This window comes from Stylophora pistillata, chromosome 1 (assembly GCF_964205215.1).
Source record: "Stylophora pistillata chromosome 1, jaStyPist1.2, whole genome shotgun sequence".
NCBI classification, from domain to species: Eukaryota; Metazoa; Cnidaria; class Anthozoa; order Scleractinia; family Pocilloporidae; genus Stylophora; species Stylophora pistillata.
In genome coordinates, this window is record NC_142519.1 from 1,473,819 (window position 1) to 1,495,150 (window position 21,332).

Genomic DNA, 21,332 nt, shown 5'->3' on the forward strand with positions numbered 1-21,332 from the left:
AGCGGACTTCTGTTGAAGAATTCGTGGCACTCTCAAGAAACTCAACAACTGAGTAAAATGCAGCATTCTATTCTATAGCTCGAGTTTTTACTCAAAATGGGGGCTAAACCCTCATCTATAAGTGATTTGCAACACAACCCAGTCCTCCAAACGTTTACTGGAGAAACAGCAATTGGGGAAGAAGAAGAGTTTTGGGAAGATATCTTGGCGTTCTCGTTTCAAGCTCCATACAACAGGTTAGCTAAAGCGAAATTAATTTAGTCTTATATTTGCGCATTGATTTTTCTTTAAATCTGCGAAATTATTTTGAAACGGTCAGGTAGGACTGAAGTGCGAGCTTCTTCATCTGATGTTTTCTGCGCGGAGGAAAAGTATTTCTTTCAAAGCCTAACCACATCTCAAATGTAGGCCTTAACGATAGTTTGCTTGTAAACATTGGCTGAGTTATTAAGTTTACAATTTCTTTTTATGAAAGCAATCTGGGGCTTTTGCACTGATTTCGGAAAGCTTTCGTTCAGAGAGTTAGGCGTATAGTTGTTTAAATTTCGTTCAGAACTATTTGTTTTGATAAAAAAGTTAGCATGTTATTCACTTATGTACTACAGTCTGGTGATTTCATTGGCGGTCACTAGATGGTTCTCGAATGGTGAGGGGCCTCCTTAAATTTCGTTTTCCAAGCTTTGAAAGTGCTCTTCATTGATACATATGGTCGATCACTTGTGCTAATTTAGTTTGCCCGTACTGATTAAAATAAATATGATGGCCAAGCCGCTTTAGCGAGAAATAAAGTAACTCGTTTACAAGAAGACTTGCGATCGATCCACTATTAACAGATTGTTGGCAAATTTCGAGACAAACTGGACTGAGATTTGTATGGCACCTAATAGTTGAAAGGCTGAATTGTGCAAATCCATTGTTTGCTACAACAAAGGGCTAATAATTAAAACAGCTACTTTTCAAAAGTTATTACTAAGCAGCTTTATATCATATCTACCTTTCTCAAGTTAATTCCAGGTGTTGATCATATATACAATACATATAGCAGTAATTATTCTACTTGGTTCCAGATGCAACACTTCAGTTTCTTTTCAAAGAAATATAAGTCTGAGACCAGTGCATCATTGTGACATGCCTAGTCAACTGCTTTTGTTTTTCAAAACATTACAACACTTGTAGAACTTGTAACTGTTTATAATTACCTGTATATTTATTCAAAGATACAGCAAGGCTTTCAAAATTTGAGAACATGCACTAGGGATGTGTTGGAGTGTAAATTATGTCTCACAGACCAATGAATTGAAGAGGCAGTACCAAATGCCACAAACTTCCTCCTCTTCCTTCTACTTTATATATATTTCTTACTAATCACATGAAGGATAAGGATTTCCATACACTTTTGGAAACCTCACCAATGATCGCTGAATTTAACCTGCTGGGAGTGTATCCTGTACACCAAGTGCATTACAATAACCAAAGTAAAGCGCATACTCTGATTGGTAATTCTATGTCCACTATTTGCCCATGGGTCTATGCTGGTGATGTGAGCAAATGCAAACACTAGTTTTTGCATGCTTGGTTTTTTCTGGTCATGTAAGATTTCAGTGTTAAATAAAAGAGAACTCTTTTGCTACAGTGTATCAATGTTATGTTATAAAACAAATGGTTAACATCACAGCATACACTATTGAGTCATAGCTGCACTTAAGGGAGGTTTGCTTGGCACATAAGAAGCTAGAGTCGCTCTCAGCTATCACTTTGCATAACCCTTATCCTTATTTTGTGCTTAACAACTTTCCATGTGTAGCAATAACTTAATAGTGTAGGTTGTGGTGTTTACTATATGTTAATTAATATACTGGAAATGGATTTATGTGGAGAATTTCCAAATGAACCATTGATAAGTGTTGAGTTTTAAAATGTCAACATGCTCACTAAGTAAGGGATGTACCAGTGATAGAAATGTGAAGCCCAAACGGTAGAATAATGGAATATTTATGGCTGTTTAAGAAATGTAGACTCTTGGTTTACATGTAAATCACTGAGAGTAAGAATAGGGCACCCAGAATGTTGACCTTTTAATTTTCTTACAATAAATTTGACAAAGGAAATTATCACTTTATCTGCTATATCTATTTTAGGATCATTTTGGTTTACATTTCTTTTTTTTTATCAGAGATTTCAATACTGTACTTTTACATTTACATGTAGAATTAAAGGCACCATATTTTCCAATTCTTTCAGTGCTGATGCCAGATTGTTGGAGGAAGCTACAGAGCCAATTTGTCAAAGGCTAGGTAGATATTGAAATTTTTTAATGTCGATCTTAGTCAAGATCATTTGATATTAGATTATTTTAATGTAGTAAAGTCTTCTTAGAGCTATCCCATGCTAATTTCATGCATTATACTTGATTGTAATCTTTATCTTTTCAGTTGGAAACAATTTAACAACAAGAAATTTTGTCACCCTTGTAAAAGTATTTTTGAAAAGAATTCCAGATTTGAAAGACAGTACAAAATATGAAGAGTAAGTAACTATAGCTTGGTAAATTTATTGGTCTTACTTAATTCTGTTAAAAGTTATTTTCATTCAGTCAGCATAAAGAGGTTACTAGACTGTTAGATGTTCAATTTAGGAAGTGATTGCCAAGTTGAGCAGGGATCTTGGGCATGATAACTTCATTGTCTAATGTGTCTGAGTGTTTGGTTTTTTTTTTTAAGTGTAAAGTAACATACTTGGAGCATTTGCTCTCAAGCATTTGTGCTTGTCTATTTAAGCTTGTGTGCTAATATCTAGTTAGAGAGTTCAGTTGTGGTTTGAAGCCATAATGATTGCAGTATATTGGCCACCGTAACGATTACAAAAGCTGACGTTCCGAGCGTTAGCCCTTCATCAGAGCGAATAGGTGATTGCAGTATAGTTTGATTTATATATCAGCTAGAGAAATTTCTTCCCATGTTCTGCTTAATTTCCTCTGTGTTTCAAATGTGGAGGCAATGGAAATTCAGAGTCAGCTCAGGAAGAATTCTATACCAGAGTCCAGCTAAGAATTAAATTACCACTCCCAAGATCTGATTTAGTAATTGTCCCCTCTAGCTGCTACACATTTCCTTGTAAGTTACTTTTGAGAATTTGATGTAAGATCAAGATGAAAACTTCTACCTGATAAATTTGAGTATTCTCAATACCTTTTTGGTGGATAATGTAGATCTATTTTGGGGAGAGGTTATATGCTCATTTGCACTTCAGGGGGATAAAGTTAAGGCTTTGAGTTGAAACCCACATTATGTTGATTGGGCAAGGCCTCAGTTTGAGATTTTTATTCCTTGTGATAAATACAATGCCAGCCCTTTAAAATCTAAATATAGTGTTTGTAATTCAATCAATTATTTTTCTGTCTGACTGATGTTGCATCAATGTTTTTGCTTTTACCCCAACAGCAGTGATTTCACATGGCAAACCTACAATGCCATCCTTCTTGTTCGTAGTTTTTCAAAATATTTTATAGAGATGTTACCCAATGAAGATGTTATCAGGCATTTAGGGGGCTCTGTAGTGAAATCTCAAAGTGATGAGGATGTGTCTGGCTTCACTGGACAAGTATTGCACTGTACAGGTGATGAGTGATGTGCAACATACATGTTAGTATTTTAAGTGGTAAAGATGATGAATCTAGTAGATCAGGCAGATGAGTGTTGCTGTTGTTTGTAAGGGTGGATAAATAAATGCTATCCTTTGTACAGTTCTCTGTCTCTTGGATTGGTTAATATGTTTTGTGATAGCTTATGCACTGGATAGTGATTTATCAGTGGGATAACATTTACTCATTGGATAGCATTATCAAGCCTTTGAAAAACTGCTTTGCAGTGGAAGGTACCTATTATAATCAAAATATGAAGGGCAAGTTAACCCTCAAACCCTAAGGGGACTGGAATCTAATTTCTCCCGACATAACCTGAATCACCCCTGAATCACACATTAACTCAAGGTCATAAGAATGAAGAAAATTATCAACAATGTCAGCATCTTAGGAAATGTATAGAGAACAGTATGGAGAATATGCATACTGGTGTTAGGGAGTAAAGAGTTTGCCCAAAATACAGTGACGAAATATTTCACCATCGGAGATCATGAAAAATTGTTCTCTTGGATACTCTTTGTTCATTTGAATTTCCATTCTTTTAGGATATTAGAAGAAATTTTTATTTTGTTGGCCTTAAACCTCCAACTGCTACCTGGTTAGCTCAAGTGGTAGAGTGCCAGACTGCAGTGCAGGAGGTTAAGGGTTCAAGCCCCAGACCAGACCAACACTCAGGGTCTTAAAATAACTGAGGAGAATGTGCTACCTTTCTATTATATCAAGAAATGGATAGACATTCTAGTCTTTTTGGATATAAGGATGAAAAGGTTCTATCTCCTGCATCTTCTCTTTACTGGTTAGCAGGGGACATTAAAGAACCCACACACTTATATAGGTATGTAGGTATGTAGGTGTGTATGTATTTACGAATATTTATACAGGGTAGCCCAGTTTAGTGATAGCTAGTTTAAATAGGGCCCTGTGAACACCCACCCATCTCACCCCAGGGGAGGGCATCCACCACACAGTAATCTTGTGTGCAGGAAATTAATGTCTCCTACCCCTAACCCTGCAGGAGATGGGGCCTACGGTTTATTCATCCTTATTCAAAAAGACTAGAATATCCATCCATTTCTTGATATTATAGAAAGGTAGCAAATTCTCCGCAGTTATTTTAAGACCATGAGTATTGGTTCAGCCAGGGCCACTTATCGCAAAGAGTAGGGAACGTAGCTCCCAGTGTTGTGTGGTCTGGCCTGTTTACTGAAATTGGGGTAGGGGATAGGGATAGGTAATTTACCCAGTAGGGGACGACCTTGTCCTATTGTAAATATACCTGCCTTTGGCAAATTGTTAATTACAATTAAGATAGGATGAGCTGGCACCATCTATTATTATTGTCAGTATGCAACATGCAATGATTGTTTGTTGTGCAGCTACTGTACTTGCCAGCCTGCATCAAGACTGAAACCTGTATCTGTGAGTAACTGCATGCACGTAGTTGTACTGTATTCACTTGATGTTCAGGACCTTTTATTGGCTCTTTTTGTAGACTGTGGTGTTATTGAGGATCTTATTTGTGGTCTTTTTGATGTCATTGCCAATGTGCCAGTCAGGTATCGTAAACTGGAGTTTGTTGATCGTTAATTGATTTAAAAAATTATTTCAAATTTAATATGACAGTTGCAGGGCTCGAAACTAATTTTTCAACTTACTAGCCAAGTGGCAAGTGACAACTTAGATATTACAACAATTTCAGTTTGATTACTAGCCAAACTGGCTATTGGCCAGGAAATTGGAAACTACAAGCCAAAACTGAATTTCAACTTGTCTGTGGTTAGTTGGCTACCATTAGTATCAAACCCCGAGTTGTGATATTTACTGGTAACCCTCCAAGTGACTGGCTTCTTATTTCCCCCTACGGTATCAACCTTGACTCCAATATAAAGATCATAATCTTGAATATAAAGGAATGATCACCAGTTTTATTAATAACCTGATTGTCAGACAAATTCTCCTTGTCATCACTAGAGAAAATGTCAAGATGACAGTGTGGAGAATATATATGCATGCCAATATTAGGGTGTAAAAGGTTAATTATTTTATGACATGCAGTGACTAATTTACATTATAACATAGCTTGGAAATTCGTGCAATCAAATTCAATAGCGTGAGCGCGCTTCAATTTTCCTTTGTGCATGGTGGTGACATCAGCAAACAAATGCCTTGCGAAAAAAATTTTTCTCATGAGTGACTTCAGCATTTTTCATCAAAAAAAAAAAAACCAGAAAAACTTCCACAAAAAAGTTAATCTAGACATCGCAACAAGCAAACAAGCCGATGAAGATCTTTCTACTTTTTCTTTGGGAATGGATTCTTTAAATCCCGAGAAAGAACCCAGAGAAAGGGAAAACAAAACGATCAATGGTTTCATTTCGTTTTGGAACTGTAACTTCATTTCCACGCATGAATTCACCTGTCAGCTTTTGACCAATCTGAGACAAGATCATTGAAGCATGGCGAAATACTTTTCCAAAACAAAATAAACAACGCATTGAAGCATAGAAGAGGGAATTTCTGCCCTTTATACATAAACTACAGTGTTGAAGATGTTATAAAACAATTGGTTTATACGTCAGCTGTGCGTTCATCGAGATATGAAGCACTTGGGAAGTTTGGTGAGCACTCAAGAAGCTAGAGTTGCTCGAGGCATAGCCTCGAGCAACTCTTACACATCTTTTGTGCTCTCCAAACTTCCTGCGTGCTTCATATCTCAATGAACACACGCTGACATATGAACCAATTGTTACCAAATTGTGCCAAATATGATCAGTGCAGAAATTAGGATACATCAGTGCATTTAATTATTATGCTAAAGTAGCATCCTTTTGATATATGTATATTTCCTCTTGAAATTCAATGATTTTTAATGGCTGATAAACTGCTGCTACAGGAATAAACAAATTTCCTGCCACAGGAATAAACAAAATTTGCTGCTACAGGAATAAACAAATTTGTAAAATCATTGCTTACCCTGTGTGTGGACACTTTTTAGCTGTGCTCTTCAGTCCATACATACACTATATACCTCTGTCATTTTTTCTTTTTTTGTATAAAATTTAAATGTTTATTTATTTAATTAGTTACAGGGTACCTGTGCTAGCATCAAGGGCAATTGACTTTTACTGAGGCTGAGGCTGATTTTGTTCCGGTTTGTTTCAACAGTGAAATGACTTATCCCATTCATGTTGAAGCCATCAACACTCTGTTGGTCATGTTATCAGTTCAGATGTTTGACTCTAGTGCATCTCACAGTAGTATCTTCTATCAGGTTATAATGAACGGAAAATGGTGAGAATTTATAGTTATTGATTATATGCCTAATTAGGAAACTTTTACTTTTTTTTTTGTTACCTCATGAAATACAACATTTTTTTAATGCCTGTCAGAGTATTTACATGTACACTTTTGTTTTGATACACACTAAGTTACTTGGCACATGCCTCTTGACATGTTGAATGAAAGCCAAATGCCAAAAACAGTTTAGAATTAAAGCTATTTTTGAGTATTTGTCAGAATGAGCAAAGAATGATACTTCCTTTAGGTGAGCACTTCAAGAATTTTGATTCTGTTTTGAATTATTGACTTGTTATCATTGAAAATTATAAATTATGCTTGCACTGCCACATGAAGTTGGCAGATTTGCATACTTTTCAGCTTACATTAGGAAATAAAGGGTATGTTTTACCAACAACAATCTTTGACTGAATTGGGCATATTCTATTGCATTTATTATTTATTATTATTTATTATTTATTATTATTTATTATTTATTATTATTTATTATTGGGCATATTCTATTGCATTTAGCAACTCAAGTGCAAATGATCTTGTCAGAGTTCTTCTCAAAAACTTCATCAAAAGTGACAAGACGCCTGCAGAGCTTACAACAGTTACCAATGGAGGCTGGTTTTGTGAGTACTTAGTAAAGATGCTGGCCAGGAATTTTTCCTTAATTTTTACTGTATTTAAATAACAAGTGTACAAAACATTGATGGCAAGCCACAGTGTATAATGTGAATGTTAGGGATAGAAGACAAAAGTAAGGATTGTATTTTACAAACACTGAATAGGTACCAGTAGAAAAGAAAGCAGAAAAGTGGCCCATCGGGACAGCACTTAACACTGGTTTCTGTTGCATGAAGCAACTAGGAGTATTTCTACTTCCCTCTCCCCCCCCCCCTGGATGGAATGCTAGTCCATCACAGGATTACCCCCTGGGCATTAAATTCGCTGGTATCCATTTAATTCTCCTGGGTGAAGAGAGGCACTGTGAGAGTAAAGTTTCTCATTCAAGAACACAACACAATGTCCCCAGCCAGTGGACACTGAAGTGATAGTCTAGGTTTTTATTCCATGTAAAATACGGCTACTGAAATGATTATTTTATTCATGAGACATTATGGCCTGACCATGTAATAGTTAGTGTGCTTCCTCCCCTCCCACCCAAAAGTGACTCTCTCCACCCGGAACCAAATGTATTGGTGCCAGAGAGCTGCCAGCAAAGCCCAAGGACGATGAAATACCAAAGAGGAGGGGGACTTGTTTTGAACTAGCATCATATGCAAGAAACCTCAGAATAACACATTCCTTTTTCATTTTTTAGCTGGTGTATTGTTGTTTTCTTTTTCATTTTTTAGCTGGTGTATGGTCATGGTTTGGCTCTCAAAGTACAAGTGAAGATGACTCCTCTCTTTTGGCTAATCAGAGCTTATTGTTGTTGCTTGTTCTTGTTAATCACTGCACGCAGGACAAGAGGAAACTAAACCCATATAGACATGCTCTGTTTAACTTTACAAATAGGAAACTTAAAGGTACTATTCAAAAGATAGTCATCTGAGATATTTTTCAAAATTTTTTCAATCAATGTATGTTAAAACTGCAGGTTTAGGAAATGTTTGTCGTGGTATTTTGAACTTTTTATATAGAAAATACAATGGATGAAGACAACTTGGAGAAAGAAGGGGACCCACCCTTTACACTCCACATAGGAATGCTATTCACGGCAATCTGCAGGTTGGTATTGATTATTATTATTATTATTATTATTATTATCATTAATATTATTATTATTATCATCAACATCATCATCATCATCATCATCATTGTTATTATTATCACAGAGAAATCAACTGAATGCTACATTCTAATCAGGCAGCACAGGGCAAAAACCGTAACCTGTGAGCCATGGAGTAAAAAATAAATGTACATTAACTAATCCTAAAAAGCTTTTCTGTTGTGTCTACGGTCCTCCTTCTAACAGGAACTCAAACTGCCACCTTGAAAGTCCGGGAAATATTCAGCGTGCCCGAGAGCACTGCCCTCTGCATCTTTCGCAGTACGTCTGTGCTTCTGCCTCCCACCAGCTCGCACATCATGACATCCAGCTCCTGTGACCACCCCCGAGGGCATCCATAATGATGTTATTTAATTTTTTATTATTATTATTATTATTATTATTATTATTATTATTATTATTATTATTATTATTATTATTATTATTATATCCTGGCAACTCTTTTGAGGTACTCACTCTGACAGTTCTTTTTTAAGTCTTGAAAACTTGTTTACAAACCTTACTAAATTGAAAATTGAAAAGACTCATACACCACTCTAATGTAGTGTGCTGAATTGCTGCTACAGCCTTTCAGTTCACATTGGAGATGATATTGTCACTGTGGTACAAAGGCCTTCTTTGCATTACATCTTATCACATTAGCTTGTTATGGCTTAAAATTACATGTAATAGATAATTAATGGGTGTTTTTGGTTACCAACAGAGATTTGCATAAAGATCAAACAACGCTTCTGTTGTATCTATTACTGCATCGCAATCCTAGTGTGGCATCTTTTATCCTGTCAAGGACAGATATTGACAACCTGGTAAGAACTAAGTTTCTGTATTTGACAGCAGGTTCCAAGACTGTTTTACAAATTTCAAGCCCTTGGAATTTTTTTTTTGCCTAACTATACTCAAAATGCAGTACTACCAAATGCCACACTCAGACAAATTTCGTTTCTATGGTGCAATTTTGGTAGAACATGTTCACTTTTTCATAATATGAAGCTAGCAGTCCAGCATTGCTACTTCTCCTACATGCTGATATCCTCCTCCCCACCCCCCAGCATTTTGTCAAATTTTCCAGACAGGTCACTGGTACTCTTATACATGTAAACCCCTGGGCGGAGAGGCACAGTGAGACCGAGGTGTTTCGCCCAACGACACAACACAATGACGGAGGTTCCAATAACATTTTACTTAGTCTACTGAAAACGATACAGATGCAATAATGAATGTGAACTTCATAATTTTATGAAATTTTTTTAGCTTTTCAGCTACTAATCTTATTGTTTGTTTGTTTGTTTTTTTTTTCTGTCTTGCCAGGTGATGCCGATTCTAAAACTACTTTATAATGCTGATAATCACAATGCGCATCATATTTATATGTCCCTCATCATCCTGTTGATTTTGAGCCAGGATGACAACTTCAACAAGTCAGTGCATGAGCTGGTACGATTTCTACTTTGAAACATTGTTTTTTTAGCTTGTTACCTGAGGTTTTCGAAAAATCCAGGTCATTTTTGAATGTTCTACCTTCAGTTTTAAACGAGGAGTATCGCGATGTGTTTTTGGTTATTTTGGGAGAAGGAAACTTATTTAAAATGGAACAGATACCTGAAATTATTGTTTGCTCTGAAAGACGAGCCCCACAAAAGGAAGAATAAGCGACGAAGGTGCATAATTCATCTGGCATTAACAATTATATGCCGTCAAACAAGGCGTGGTTTGCGAGATCGTAAGTTTTCAACAGGGTGTACAATTTTACTATTTGCCTTTTAACTCCCGCTTGTGACCACGACAGAATTTCTCCTTAAAATATCAAATTAAATACACTATCAAGCAGACAGGAGATGAGAATAAAGAAAAATAGAAATTAGCGGATTATCAGATGTTCCAGTGCCAAATTCTCCAAACTAACATCATAAGATTTTGTACGACAGGCAGTAAGGAGAATTGATAGTGAGATCTTGGCAGTGAAACGTTAAGTGTCTTCAGCAGCATGCCTTACTGGACAACAAGCGGAACTAAGCGGTTGTGAACGTACACGTAGCCACAACAGAGTCAACAGTGTTCAGGGCTACGGATGTATCATGATGCTTGCTCTATCTTCTTGTGCAGCATTTATCTTCAAATTTTTCACTTTAATTATTTGTCTGCCCCTGGACCAGAAAGTAATAGGCGTTTTATTTTCTGTGTTTTCTTGCAGGTTATACCCACAATACCGTGGTATACAGAACGAGTCATTACAAATATTACCCTCGGGGGTCTACTAGTGTTAGTTGTGCTCAGAACGATACAGTATAACATGACCAAGATGAGGGTTAGTACACATATTAAATTTAGATTTGAAAATTGTGCAAAGACACAATACGTTTCTATGGAAGTCAGCAAAGATAAACTTTTTTATGTTAAAACTTAAGCATCCCTGGTTCTAGAAAAATTACGTAACTATCATCTTAAAGGAAAGAGTTAGAGCTGCGTCGAACCCTCTTTTTATTATAAATACTTTAATTTATAGTTTGGTAATTCTTATCAACTAAAGCTATGATCCCAGATGATACTCTAGCTGGGCGCTACCTCCAACTGAGCTACGAACGCACACGTTGTGAGGGAGGCAAACTTTAGAGGGTTCTTCTTTCTCGTAATTTCTTTATAATCGTAGTTCACAAAGGAAGATCAATACATCATGCACTGACTTAGTCGCCAACTAACACAGTTTATATTTACTACAGGATAAATATCTTCATACTAACTGCCTGGCTACACTGGCCAACATGTCGTCACAGTTTCATGCCCTTCACCCGTATGTTACACAGAGAATAGTCAGGTAATGGTGCTTCCGATTATAGTCATACAATAATTTCTATTATTAAAAACTAGATCATTGGATAATGCAATTCAAGACTTTTTATTGGCTTAGCCATTATGGTATATCAGCCAATATACCATAATCTACAAATATGGTAAGCGTACGTGTCAGCTTAAAATTAAATGGGAGCTAAAAATTTAATAAAATTTAATAATGTAATTTAACGTTTTTAATAAAACAATTATTCCACTCGCGCTTGTTGGATATGGGATGATTATAGCCAACTCGGCGCTACGCGCCTGGTTGGCTATCTATCATCTCATATCCAACTCGCGCTCGTGGAATAATTGTTAAATAGAGTGTGGGAAAAAATAACTACATGTAAACACCTCCAGAGGCAGTTTTAATACACTGGTAGCAATAAAGAAGCGTGCAACGAAAAATTTAGGGCTCTTCTAAACCCTCTCTCCTTTTTTTTCCACTCTGAACAACTTTCGCGCGCTTAGAACAGGATGAAGTCATACTGGGTTGCTTTGGTTTTGTTTCGTTGCGCTTTAAAAGAACTCGCCTAGAGTCAACCAGTTGGCTGCAAAAATTCAAGTCCTTTTTCCTCCACTTCAGCCAGTTTGTTCAGGTTTGCTCTAAGTTTTCTCGGGCTCCTTTTGATATTTTCGTTCCCCTTCATCGGCAGTTGTGCTTGCGTTGGTTCTTGCGTTGGTGCTTGCATTATGGTTTCCAGGGATTTTGATAAAAGCCCTTTACCGGTGGTCTACCTGCGCCTGTCATTATCAGGCATCTTACTGCTGTCCGTTTAATGTGCAAGCAGGCTCTTCTTATTTGGGTTTCGCCTTACAGCACAGCTGCCTCGTATCTAACACTCTTGGCAGTTGCTGATGTAACTACTGACTCTACTGCGTTTACAAAATTCTGTCGCAAAGCTTCTTTCAAACAAACATGGAACTTTTCAAACTCCAAATTAAATCGTGGAAACAGTGGACAAGAAGATGTACCCCGTGGAATGGCCACTGCTAAATTCCCATCATCATCATCATCATCATCATCATCATCATCATTGTTATTATTAATTTCAATAAATAGCCACAGTTACTTTCTTTGTTAGAACGTGTAGTCTGTAGAACGCCGTACCGCTTAGCCAGCCCTGAAGCGGTGCATTTACGGTCTTGAATCAAAATAGCCTCAAACCGCTAACTTTCATCGCATATCAAGTGGCCACTGTTTTTCAGCCGTGCAGTTGATTGAACAACAGGATATAGCACAGTTACCTCCTTCCACATGTCATACTCAAAATGATTTATAGCGGAATTCGACCTTTTTAGACTATCAGTATCCAAATATCAATTATATCGTCTCAGGCGGGTTTTACTGATCTTATTAGCGACCAAATAAGCCGCTGGGCTTACTGCGAAAGTTAAGTCTGTGCAACGTAAAAAGTTTGATCATCACTCTCCAACTCTAACCATCACATCATCATGTTCTTACTCTCTCTTCCCTTTATTTGATATTTTAATGACCTCTCGTCTGAATATATATCGTATCGTTTCCTCTAATTTGATTAGAAATTTTTACCCGCAAGAAACGAATTGAAATTCGTGACGGATCTACTCAAATTGTGTTAGAATGTTCTCAGATCTATTTGATTTGTGGTCTTACCTCGAGAGATGTGCTATTTTCCTCTTGCTTTTGTACAGTAGATGGAATCTTGACTCGGGAAAGTGTCGGATCTAAACGGCTTCCCCAAGTGCTCGCCTATAAACAGGAGAGCTATCAGCTGATTAAATTGGGTACTTTCTGTTCCGTCTTTGTTGTTCATTTTTTTGTGTTTATTTACAACTCTAGTTTGTACGCTCTACTGTCAAAGAAGCACGCAAAGGTGACCGAGCTCCTGAAACAAGCAGAGAGTGGCAACGAACAACAAAATGCAAATGGAGCTCACAACAGCGACCATGTGAGTATCTCAGAATTTGATTTTTAGATAATTGTTGGTGGATTCAATCGCTGATGTTCGATACACCACACAGAAAAGACTTGATACTCTAATCGAGTGATCGACAAAATTCGCCATTTGCTACTCCACTGCGTATTATGGGTGTTTTTCAATGATCGCTGTGATCGGCGTGATGATAGGAACTCCCAGAAACCGGTAATTTATGATGGAATAATAATATTGTAGGATCAACCTTGCTGTACTTCGTAACTCTCTCAGTGATAAAACCGGCAAAAGAAAACGATTAAGCTAAGCTATTGTATTAGACTTGTTATATTCGTCTGCTCAACGACGAATACAAAGTGTTATGTTAGTCTCACTTAGACTGGCAAAAAGCAACTTGGAATAGATTTTCTAAGATCGGTTTAGAAAAAACGTTACCATATGTGATTCTGCTTTAATTTGTTTTTCTATTTTGCTTGATTATTTTATTTCGGAAGAAATGTTCTGCGGTACTGAAAATAGCTCGCGCAACTGCAGGAAATTTTTAGTAATAGCCATATGGCCTTTAGGCGAATAAACCGCAGAAAGAATAAGGGAAAAACTTATTTATCTGCTCGTAGGACACCAACACATATCTCACCCAAACAATTACACTACCTGCTGCGCCGAATTCATTAGAAACGTGCGAATATTCTATTCTTGAATTTGCGTAAATCACCTAAAGCCTGCGAGATGAAAAGCCCAATAAGATTAATAACACTCCTGCTGTGTTTGGCAGCTCTTTCAAGATATCTTAGACGCAAAAATTAAATAAATCATATTTAGCTTCTAAATAGAGGGAATTACCTAGCTGCGTGGGGTACTTATGTCTGTCTTGTACTAATTGATGAGTTTCTTTTCTTTTTTTTTTTTAATGGAAAAAAGAGGCGGCACTTAACCTGTATCTGCATAACCAAACAGAATACTACAGAAATAGAAACACATTTGGTTTTACTTAAAAGGCAAACTGTTTGACCCGGGTGTGGGGTGTTGGTGATACTGACAAGCAGCCCACGGTCACGAGAAAAAAGCATTTAAGAACAATACAAAGAGGAAGTGTAGGGTACTTTTCAATTGATCGTTGAAAGTAGTTCCCTATTGCATTGGTTTGCTTGACTTTGCTGTAAGATATTGGTCTCGGAAAATGTCGTCGGATATACAACAAGACAGTAATAACTAAGGTCACTCGATTTCCATAACATTTTCCATAATTGTCTGCAGATGGGGTAACAGGTAGCTTTGCCTTTAGGGGTGTGTGGGGGACCCCTTCCTTCTAGGGGTGTGTGGGGGCATGCTAAGAGATGTTGTAGGCGGCGGTTTAGGTTATTGAAACGCTTGTGAAAGACCTTTCACATACATTTGCTTTGAGTTTTCATGTGTTCCTTTGTTTTGAGTAGTATTCGTGAGTAACTCGGTTTCTTTCTTTAAACAGATCTTACGCACTTTACAGTATACGCCTTTACGGCGGTACCCCTTCTCGCCCTCCCATCCCTCCCTTACGAGTCGTTTCCAATTTTCTTCCTCAGCTGGCGGACCTGGCTATTCTTGAAGAAGTGATCCGTATGGTGTTAGAGATCATCAATTCGTGTGTTACAAACACACTTCATCATAATCCAAACCTGGTATATACCTTGCTCCACAGAAGAGAACTGTTCGCGCAGTTTAGAACGCACCCAACCTTCCAAGATATTATACAGAATATAGACACGGTAAGTGAGTCGTTTACGTAACCCTCTAACTGTGAGTAGGTGAGAAGTGAGGGACACTTAACCTCTCCTCATTATATCAATACCAACCGGTGAGTAGAATATACAAACTTACTGACAGCATTAAGGACATTAAGGTTTTGTGTTGATGAAATACCTGGACTCACTCAATTAAGTTTCCACGGAAAGGTATAGCAATCTGAAGGGAGAAGTACTCGTCACATCTTGGGAGTTTAATGGTTTCAAGAAAGCGCGGAACTTTGAAGATGGCACAGTATGTACCGAAATGGAATCTTCAAACTTAAACCTTAATTTCATGGTAATTTCGATTCCTTCGATATGTGGTCGGATTTTAAACTGAAAGATCGTACTGCTGCCGAGTTAAAAAAAGTTTAGGCACAACACTTTGTCGTAGCTGTTGAGAAGGAAATCGTGTAGCGTCAAAACAGATGTATTTACCTCTCTGTTAAACTATGTTGGACACAATGCCCCCCTATATGGCGGTTGTTGCTAATGACATAAAGATTTTCTTTAATGGTGAATCCATCAGTGATTCGTATCTATTGTTGAAAATAAGAGGAGACTACTGCGAATTTGGTTTCAGGTGTTGGCATTCTTCAGTGCACGGCTGGAGCAGCACCCAGACCAGACATTGTCTGTTGGAGTGGTGCTCGATGTCATTAAGCAAGGAACACTTCAGTGGCCAAGAGATAGACTTAAGGTAACAGGAGTACCTCTCACTGGTTTACCTTTTTCTGTTCTCTTTCTACCCAAGCTTTACGTGTAGACAACTCCAAAAAGCACCTCAGTTTGGGTACCAATCCCTGCCCCTTCCCAGTTCGGATCTATTAAGATTTATCTCCTTTCCTTAAGTTGATGACGGTTTTTACTTGCACAGTAGTCATGATTCCGTTGAACTTATTGATACCGTTATCACAGTTTTAAGGTTCTTTACTAGATGCAGAAAGAAAAAAGCTGTCGTTTCTCTTTTAAACGAAATGCAACGTCATTGGTGAAGGTTAATTATTTTTGATATTTCTTTCCGAACTCCTGCTTTCTGCAGAAATTTCCTGAGCTGAAGTTCAAATACGTAGAGGAAGAACAGCCAGAGGAGTTTTTCATCCCATATGTCTGGTCTTTAGTTTACAAATCATCAACACTTTACTGGAACCCAGATCACATTCAACTCTTCCATCCTGAGTCTGACGAGTCTGGATCCTAAAGAGTAACTCCAAATATGGTGCGGCGGGAACGCACCATGTTCCAGGATGTTGCAGGATGCATCAAAGGTTTCAATAGACAATGGAGTTGTGTTGTAGTTGAGGTGTAACTCTATAAGCACCCTTTTTATTGATCAAAGAATCCAGCTGTGTCTTACTGATGCCTTAAAATATTCTGACACGTTCGTTCTTGAGCATCGTTATCGAGAGTTTAAACCTTGCTCAAGTTGACCCTGTTGATTTAAAAAGAACGGATAGATTATATTAGTGCACAAAAAATTGTAACATTCATGCCACCTTTGAACCCTGACGTATCTTTATAACGAGTGTTTTGAAAGCGTACGTGCTTGCTGGGCGCAAATCGGTGGTGAATCAACAATTGACTACGCAGATTGATGAGATAATGAGTGTCTAATCAATTTAGGGGGCAATGTTTTGTTTATCTTTCGCGACTGTGGAGCTCAGGAAATTTGGTTATGCTCCGTGGATCCATTGTAAATTACGTTAGTACAGAAAATTATTTTCCAGTCTACAAAGAGATAGGAATGTTTGGGGTGTGTTACGAATTTGTAGGCGCTTTGCTTAGGTATAGTCGTGTTTGTTAGATGTGGTCGTGCAGATTTGGGTTAAGCGTCAAGTTACAGAAGGAACGCCCTCATTCGAATTGTGATATTGCGCAACAACAAAAAAGAAGCTGCAAAAATGTAAGAAGTATGTTGAAATGCTCTAGTTAGCAGACGAAAGCTTGCGCCGAATTTCACTTAACCTCGGATGGTTTCTGAGCGCTTCATGTCTCAAACATCTTAGGTATCCTATTAGGAATATATGGTCTAAAGTAGAGATGGAGAAAAAATCTTATGTTTTAATCGAATTAGAGGCATAAATGAAGCAAGGAATGATACAAGGAAGTCAATTTACGCCAAGATTAACTGCAAATCCACAGAAATTACAAGATTAAAGGGAATTATAGATGTATTAGTCTGAGAAATATTGCAGACAAATCTCTTCTATATCCAATGCATGGAATATTTCAGTGGAAAACTTTGTTTATTGGATCGGCCAAGTGGGATCGCTTATGAGTTTTTAAAGGCCAATGTCATGTTCCCTGCGTATTGACAATTTTAGCCTCAATTTTTTTTAGTCTGCAATCTATTTTAAATCTTCTCCATCTTGGCAAAGTTTTTACTTTCGTGATATTTCATCGCCTTTTTTGTGGTTATATATCTCTCCGAGCTAGTATTTCAATTCGCAATGTCCAACAAGGTGAAAGCAGCTTTGCACAGCATAAGACGGAGATTAAATCTCTCAACTTGCTCTTTAAGTAGCTGCTTAGGTGGATTTTTGTAAAACGTTGTAATGTAAACACTCGCATATTTTGGCACAGGTTTCTTTCAGGGATCGTTTGTCTCTTTTCTGAATTCTATAAGAGAAGTTATTGTAACCAGAAATAATCTTCACGTTTTGTGAAAGCCTTGTAAGATATAATACAGCCCAACAGAAGGGTTCAGAGCAAATTAACAAGCAAATATGATAATTTTAACAATCTAATCATTTACGAAGGTATGATCCGACACGGGTTGTTTGGATCCTAATTTATATATCAACAGTTTTAGATAAATTTTGCACAGTTTCATATGCAAATGGAATATATAATACGATATATTTAACATAGTTCAATAATAACAACTAAAATTAATCTGGGAATATGTGTATTACTCGTTGTGAGGAATTTAAAAAAATTGAAGGCAGTAGTCGCAGTTATTCTTGAATTCTTAGACATTCGATAACTTCTCGAAAAAAATTTTTGTCCAATATTTGTTAAACGTCCTTGGTCAAGTAGCATTGTCTCAAGAAGAATGCTTTAAAGTTTCAGATTTTGGTGATAACCGAACTCAAGATAAAATTTGGAGAGGTTGTCTTGCAGTCTTCTGATTTTTTCCAAATATTTACGATTTTTTTTAAACATTTCAGAACATTTGGAAGGTGCTTTGTGTTATTTGAAAACTGACGCGCTCCTAGATATAACTTGTTTACGCCGCGTGTCAATTGTAATGCTCATTTTAGTATATCGACATTTCGGCTTCACCGCGGTATTAGGTCGTTTGTGTTGCGATGGAGCGATAATAGCTGTGGTTACACTAGACCTTTTGCCCACGGGAAAGTGAGACCTTATCCACGGGAAGTCTGTGTTTTGTGTGTGACCTCTATTCCCACAGTGAAACTGCCCATGGGAAATCACTATAGATACATAAAAAAGAACAAAAGAATTACCCATGTCGTTTCCCGAACCAAGTCGTAGGGTTTAGCAGTGGTTTATCTAACCACAAGAGTAGTTCAACCAGTCGGATGGAAGAAAATGGTAAATCCGGAAACCGCAGCACATGCTGGGCATTTTTGTGGTGTTGCGCTGAAATCGCGGCAAATATCCTCGCAAGTACCAAATTCAAGACACGCGGCATCAAACATGGCCAACTTTCGAGGTTCACATTAAGTATATTTTACTCGTCTTTGCTCTGAATACTCCAATAAAAACCATAAGTTTCGCGGTTTGTGATATCCATGATGAATTAATTTCCCGCCAAACACTGCTAGGTCAAAAGTTGACCTCGGGTAATTATTTGCGATGTAACCGGAGGATTAAACCTGACCGGAAACCCAAACCCATCCCAACCCAATGTTATTACCCACTGGGTTACCTCGGGAAGGAGGTGAGTGTAACCACAGCTAATGTGCGATTGTTAATTGAGTGTTGATTGTATTGGTTTTGGTTTATTTTGCTATGTGATTGGTCAAGATTACTCAAACAAACTCTTCAACCAATCAGACGCATAACTTAACCAATCGTTCCAACCAATCAGACGCATAACTTAACCAATCGTTCTCTAGTAGCTCGTGCTATCCGCTCTTCAAGTAGCTAAATTTGTTTTTACTTTAAAATTTTGAATGGTTTTGGTAATGTTTTCCTTATTTTCTGACTACTTTGTTTGCGTTTTCTTGACACTCAACTCAAGTTTGTTAAGTTGTTAAGTTTGATAATTGCTCTCAAGACAACTTGAGCACGTAATGTATTTTATTTCACATTGCTCGTAAAAAGTGTGACCGCTTTGATATGTATTTCTTTATATGCTATATACCATTAAATTCTAAAAATGGGATTTCTGTTGTTTTAGCCTGCCGTATTTTAATTAACTAAGTTCATACTTTTTACAATCACACAGCTGAGAGATATGTATTTGGTTGTTTACACTCTGTTTTACTGATCGAGACAGTCAGAATTAAGATTTCTTTCTTCCGGAGTGAACAGTGTTGAATTGTGGAAGGGTTCAGTTATGCCTGGTCGTGCCGGTATTACAGTAATTTTTGCGCCGGCCATGGCTCATTAACGTCAGGAATTCTCACAACTTTGACATGTTGATATTATGAGCTCGATGTTTAGTTTGACTTAGTGCTTTATACTGGCAAACTGACTTGATGAAGTGACTGAAACGCGAAACTAGTTGCACACTAGTTTACGAATCCGACTGGGACGTGCTTAAAGCTCGCGATAATTATAGACTAATCGCAAGAAATCCTGGATATAAATAAACTTATCCACAGCTAAGGTATTTACTTCGTTAAAACAGATGTTTACCTAGACGTGATCAATTTGCTTCTTACTGCGCGCGGTGGGAATTTGGTCTAACTGCAGCCTGTTTTTGCAGTAATGGTTCATAATTCATTATTTTGTGTTTATCGTAGGGTTGTATGAAAGGGTGGGTATATTTACATCATTTGGCAAACAAACTTGGGCAAAATCAATTTACACGAATTTTCAATTTGCGAAACTATTTTTTCATTATGAATACCTTCATTAACGGCCTTCATACGTATGTCTGTAAACTCTGTGCTTGCTTTTTTTTTTTTTTTAAATTCTTTCCTTTTTTATCGCCGCCGAGCACGCAAGCTCTCCCGGCCCAGGGGCACTTGATGCCCTTAGGTCGATGCGGTTGTTTCAAATAACTTCGTAAACGTTGGTCAATTTTATGTTGTTCATGCTTTCTAGACTTCGACATGTTATTGGATCGACTCGTGTTGTGCCACTTGATTCTTACCTACAAATGAAAGGCCGTCTTGTTTCGAGGGCCAAAACTAAATAGCTTGCTTTTTTTTAAATATTGCTCTCCTCGATGGAAGTTTTTACCGTACGGTTGTAAAATACTTCAGTGACGCGCTCGTTTTGCACTCTCTGAAATTACAAGCATTCATTGTGAGCCAGAAACTGTCAGCCTTTATTCATTGTGAGCCAGAGTCCGGTAAATGTTTTCCTGTTCCATCGTCTCGACGAAGGAAGTTCTATGAAGTGCATCGAGTTACAAACGAATCGACCAGTATAACAGACATTTCCTGGATTATATCCAAGTAAGAGTATTGAAGTGTCCCCCCTGAGTAGCTTAAAACCACAACGTTTATATTTACTGCGCAAGATCCAATTAAGCTCGCCAGCTCTCTTAATTGGGTAGGTAGCAACAAGAAATCAGTTAATGTCTTTGAAACGGAAGGTGTGCCATGAGATAATTCAGGACAAAAAAGTCATTGAATTGTTACGACGCATAGATGCGCTTTCAGTTCAAAAAGTATTTAGTAGGACAAGTCAGTCACATTTTGGTCCCCTTTAATCTCCCCTTTGAATAAAATGTTTCAATCTCAAAATGTACCGCATTCAAATTTGTTTAACTGCAAGTATGAATAAATAAAAAAGCCGTTACCTGCATTAATTTCACAATGACAATCCGTATGATAAACGCCGAGTCTGAAGGACGGTGTCTTCGATTCACCGATTCGAATGGAAACGAAAAAAATTAAGTTCCGACAATCAAACCTCCGTGGAAGCTCCTGAGTTCTGCTAGCCCCGCAGTGTTCTTCAAAGAA

The 21,332-nt window shown here is 37.5% G+C and overlaps 1 protein-coding gene across 1 annotated transcript; it reads left to right on the top strand.

Moving 5' to 3' along the window:
* Positions 1-9: 9 nt before the first annotated feature.
* On the top strand, positions 10-19,579 carry LOC111337200 (dymeclin). Its single transcript, XM_022943454.2, has 17 exons — positions 10-236; positions 2,242-2,294; positions 2,433-2,526; positions 3,441-3,616; positions 5,133-5,196; positions 6,806-6,931; positions 7,451-7,554; positions 8,281-8,454; positions 8,569-8,656; positions 9,421-9,523; positions 10,026-10,151; positions 10,909-11,022; positions 11,435-11,529; positions 13,369-13,477; positions 15,025-15,207; positions 15,809-15,925; positions 16,268-19,579. Exons 1-17 carry the CDS (start codon positions 97-99, stop codon positions 16,424-16,426), a joined length of 2,025 nt encoding a protein of 674 aa, XP_022799189.2. The 5' UTR covers positions 10-96; the 3' UTR covers positions 16,427-19,579.
* The last annotated feature ends 1,753 nt before the right edge of the window (positions 19,580-21,332 follow it).

Coding starts and splice junctions, on each gene's coding strand:
- LOC111337200 (XM_022943454.2), top strand. CDS start 97: ATGGGGGCTAAACCCTCATCTATAAGTGATTTGCAACACAACCCAGTC. Junction 9,524..10,025: donor GGACAGATATTGACAACCTG/GTAAGAACTAAG, acceptor CTGTCTTGCCAG/GTGATGCCGATTCTAAAACT. Junction 15,926..16,267: donor GGCCAAGAGATAGACTTAAG/GTAACAGGAGTA, acceptor TGCTTTCTGCAG/AAATTTCCTGAGCTGAAGTT.